General features: G+C 40.2%; 1 protein-coding gene across 2 annotated transcripts in view; it reads left to right on the forward strand.

The window, feature by feature from the left end:
* The window catches only part of NR2C1 (nuclear receptor subfamily 2, group C, member 1), a 57,172-nt gene extending 54,968 nt beyond the window's left edge, over window positions 1-2,204 (forward strand). For both annotated transcript variants that reach the window (XM_009321314.1, XM_009321315.1), the window contains 2 exons: window positions 1,015-1,120; window positions 1,646-2,204. In XM_009321314.1, the coding sequence (XP_009319589.1) occupies window positions 1,015-1,120; window positions 1,646-1,820 (281 nt within the window). In that variant the 3' untranslated portion in view covers window positions 1,821-2,204. The remainder of the gene's footprint in view (window positions 1-1,014; window positions 1,121-1,645) is intronic.
* Window positions 2,205-3,853: the final 1,649 nt, after the last annotated feature.

Below are 3,853 nucleotides of genomic sequence, written 5' to 3' on the forward strand. Positions count from 1 at the left end.
GTGTGGCCAGCAGGAGCAGGGAAGTGATAGTGCCCCTGTACTCGGCACTGGTGAGGCCACACCTCGAATACTGTGTTCAGTTTTGGGCCCCTCACTACAAGAAGGACATCGAGGTCTGGAACGTGTCCAGAGAAGGGCAACGAGGCTGGTGAGGGGTCTGGAGAACAAGTCTTATGAGGAGCGGCTGCGGGAGCTGGGGTTGTTTAGCCTGGAGGAAAGGAGGCTGAGGGGAGACCTTATCGCTCTCTACAACTACCTGAAAGGAGGCTGTAGCGAGGTGGGTGTTGATCTCTTCTCCCAAGTAACTAGTGATAGGACGAGAGGAAATGGCCTCAAGTTGCACCAGGGGAGGTTTAGATTGGATGTGAGGAAAAATTTCTTTACTGAAAGAGTGGTTAAACATTGGAGCAGGCTGCCCAGGGAAGTGGTTGAGTCACCATCCCTGGAAGTATTTAAAAGACGGGTAGATGAGGCGCTTAGGGACATGGTTTAGTGGGCATGGTGGTGTTGGGTCGACGGTTGGACTTGTTGATCTTAGAGGTCTTTTCCAACCTTAATGACTCAATGATTCTACATATCTTCTACTGTTTCTACAAAACAAATGGTTCATAGTTTTTTACTCTACTTTTTCCTCTGATCTTAATTTTATCCTTCTCTTCCCATCCAAATGCTATTTGTGCATACAGTATTCCAATAAATGTCAGTGTATTGAAACAGTGCTGTTCTACTGCTACACAGAGGACAGAGCTGTATCATCAAGATTGATGTAAACATTTCAAGCACTGCATTTATTTGAACTCTTCAAAATGTCTGGTTGTATTTATAAAAAACTAAGTAAAACATAAACATAGAGCAAAAGAAATATAAGGAGGTAAAGCAGTGTCCTCCACTAAAACTGTGAAGTTGCTACAGCTACCAAATAATGATTTCAGTATGCTTACAATTAGATAATCTGTATGGATTTTAGTGCATCTTATATAGAACGGGTATAACAATGTAGAGTGGTTTTTTCAGATCACCCAGGTCTAGAAAATGTGGTACAGATTGAGAAATTTCAAGAAAAGGCTTACATGGAGTTCCAAGACTATGTAACAAAAGCATATCCGGATGATACTTACAGGTCTGTAAATTTATATGCTTGCTTGATTGATTCTGTTTTCAGAGCATCGGTGATACTGATTTGTACAGTATTTCTTGTAATAAATATGTACATTTTCTTCTTACCTCCTTAAAGGTAAGAAATTACCTTTAGAGCACTTTAAATATTATGCATGTACTCATACATATTATGAGCATTATTTATCTACTCATTCATTATTAATTTCCAAAATGAAATATTGGAAATAAATATTTTTGATGTTTTCATTTTGAATTGCACCCACTTGGAATATTTCCTCATTTAGTCTAAGTCCAAACATTATACGGTCCATGTAATTGACAGGCATATTCACATTTTTTGTACTGTTGAAGACATGACTGAACATAAATTTAATACTCTACTGATTTAAATATTTAAGCCTTTCATGAACTAGATATAGTGAATTTTGACTAGTATTGTCCTTTGTTATCTTACTGATAATATGATTGTGAGTAACACCAAAATCTGTGACCACAAGTAACACTTTTTACCAAACTTACTTTTCAGACTGTCTAGACTTCTTCTCCGATTGCCTGCTCTTAGGCTGATGAGTGCTGCCATCACTGAAGAGCTATTCTTTGCAGGACTAATTGGAAATGTTCAGATTGATAGCATCATCCCGTATATTCTGCGCATGGAGACAGCGGACTACAACTCTCAGATAATTGGTCATGCCGTATAAAAGTAGCAGTCAAGGATTCTATACCATGGCAGTCATGGTGATGTAAATGCATACCCTGTCTCCAAGAGATGGCAATAAGCCTTCCCATGCACCTTTCCAAAGAAGGCTAATATTCCTCCTTTCCAGTACACTTGGGAAATGTGGTGGAGTGTATTAAGGAATATAGGATCGCTTCCTATTTTTCATCTGATCTTCAAGGACTTGTAAATTAACTTGATATCTGAAGAAAGTCAAGAATTGTCCATCCTATTTTTGTAGATAGATGAACTTGGAATATTTGTTTATGAAGTCCAGGCTTGTGAAGAAACTGAAGAAGCTTTGACTGAACTAAGGTATCTCAACTTAGTTTGATGTTTTAGACAAATAAATTAACTTTCCTCTCTGAGTTGTGTTTTCAGTGTTTTGCTACTAGTTCTTTCTCACTGATCAAAAGGAAAATACATGATCAAACATCCTGAAAAGGCCAGTGTTTCCATGGAAACAAGACCATTATAACCAAACTTAGTTTTTCCTGTTGTTTTGAAGGGAGATTTGTTTCTTGTTGAATGAAACACTGGACGCCTTTAGAAGTGCAGGGAAAATAGAGGAAGTTCACATTTTAAAATATTCTGATGATATGTTGATGCAATTGATCAAAAGTGAAGCAGCAAAGGGTCAGTACTGACTGTAATACTACTGTGCAGTAGTATTACGTCTTGGTAGACATCAGCTGTTTTATACTATGAAAAACTAACAGAGAACTGTATACTGCAGGTATTCAAAGACAGCATCGTCCTGTTATTTCTGGTCTCAGAAGTTAAAGCTTTTTCACACTACCCCTCCCTCTTTTATACTCAGTGCACAACAGTGGAGGCATTCTAGATGCCTCTTAACTTGTGTTCATGTCCTTATTTTTTTATTATTGTTAGCCTTTGGCTAGGTAGTTCTCTTTTCCAACCAGTCTTATATGATTATTTTTTAAATTTGAGTTTGTCAAATCCAGTGCCCCTCCCTATGGGAGCATGATCTCTGCTGCTTTTCCTTTCCTTATTAGAAATGGGTCTAGATACTTCATATATTTTTCCTGAATCATACTCCATAGCTCCATCTAAGGATGGGTTTAAATGTTTTTCTATCTTGAGGCATGTGCCTCACTGACAAGTAACACTGACATGGCTGCTTCTTGCTTCCTTTTGCAACAGGAAGTTATACATCCCTAGCACATTTGATACCTGTTGCTTAAAATGAAAGAAGTATCCTAGTAAAAGTGGTGGTCTACCTCTGACACTAGCATTTAGGATTATCTAAATCTTGGATCAAGGCCGAGTTCTATTTATCATGAAGCTTCACTTTCTCTGGCAACATTGGGTGAGGAAGAGCTTCACCCAATCAAGAAACACATGGTTGCACCAGAAACTGCTTAGCCAAAAGATCAGCTTAAATGGGGGCCTTTGCCCACTCTGTACTAGCAGCTCTAAGACCACCCTAACACCAAGAGACTACTAGATGAGGCTTGGGTGAGTTCTGTAGTTTTTCTCAGCACCTGAGGATCTCAACCAGCCAAAAATCAGAGAACTGCCTCTGACACTGAATTTCTGTGTTCTTTTCAATTGCACTAACTGAGCTGCTTGGATCTCCCTCCAGCCAAGCTCTGTAATCTGAGGCTGTACTACAGGATTGGTCATAACCAATACCACAGACCAAAGCACTCAGTGCTGAGGACCCCTGATGCGATGGAACCATCCCCCCTGCTCTGCCTTGCCACTTACTGACTTGCTGGAGTACAGCCTTCAGTGTTGGAGCTGGCCGTGGCAGCTGAGCTTTTCCCACATTCCACCTTTCGAAGGGCGCAGGATTCAAGCTCTTCATTTGTGTTCCCTGGAGAGCAGTATGAGGACTACTTCTCTGCGTCTCAGGAGGTGTGCATCTCATCAGCAGGGATTGTGGAAATATGAAAGACAGTTGCTGCCCATATGCTGTGGTTGTTCTCTCCTCAGGGGTTAGAGGCCCATCTTGCTATCTGAAGGACCAAGTTGCAGATGGGAGGTACATCA

Source organism: Pygoscelis adeliae, unplaced genomic scaffold (assembly GCF_000699105.1).
Source record: "Pygoscelis adeliae isolate BGI_AS28 unplaced genomic scaffold, ASM69910v1 Scaffold232, whole genome shotgun sequence".
In the NCBI taxonomy this organism is placed as follows: domain Eukaryota; kingdom Metazoa; phylum Chordata; class Aves; order Sphenisciformes; family Spheniscidae; genus Pygoscelis; species Pygoscelis adeliae.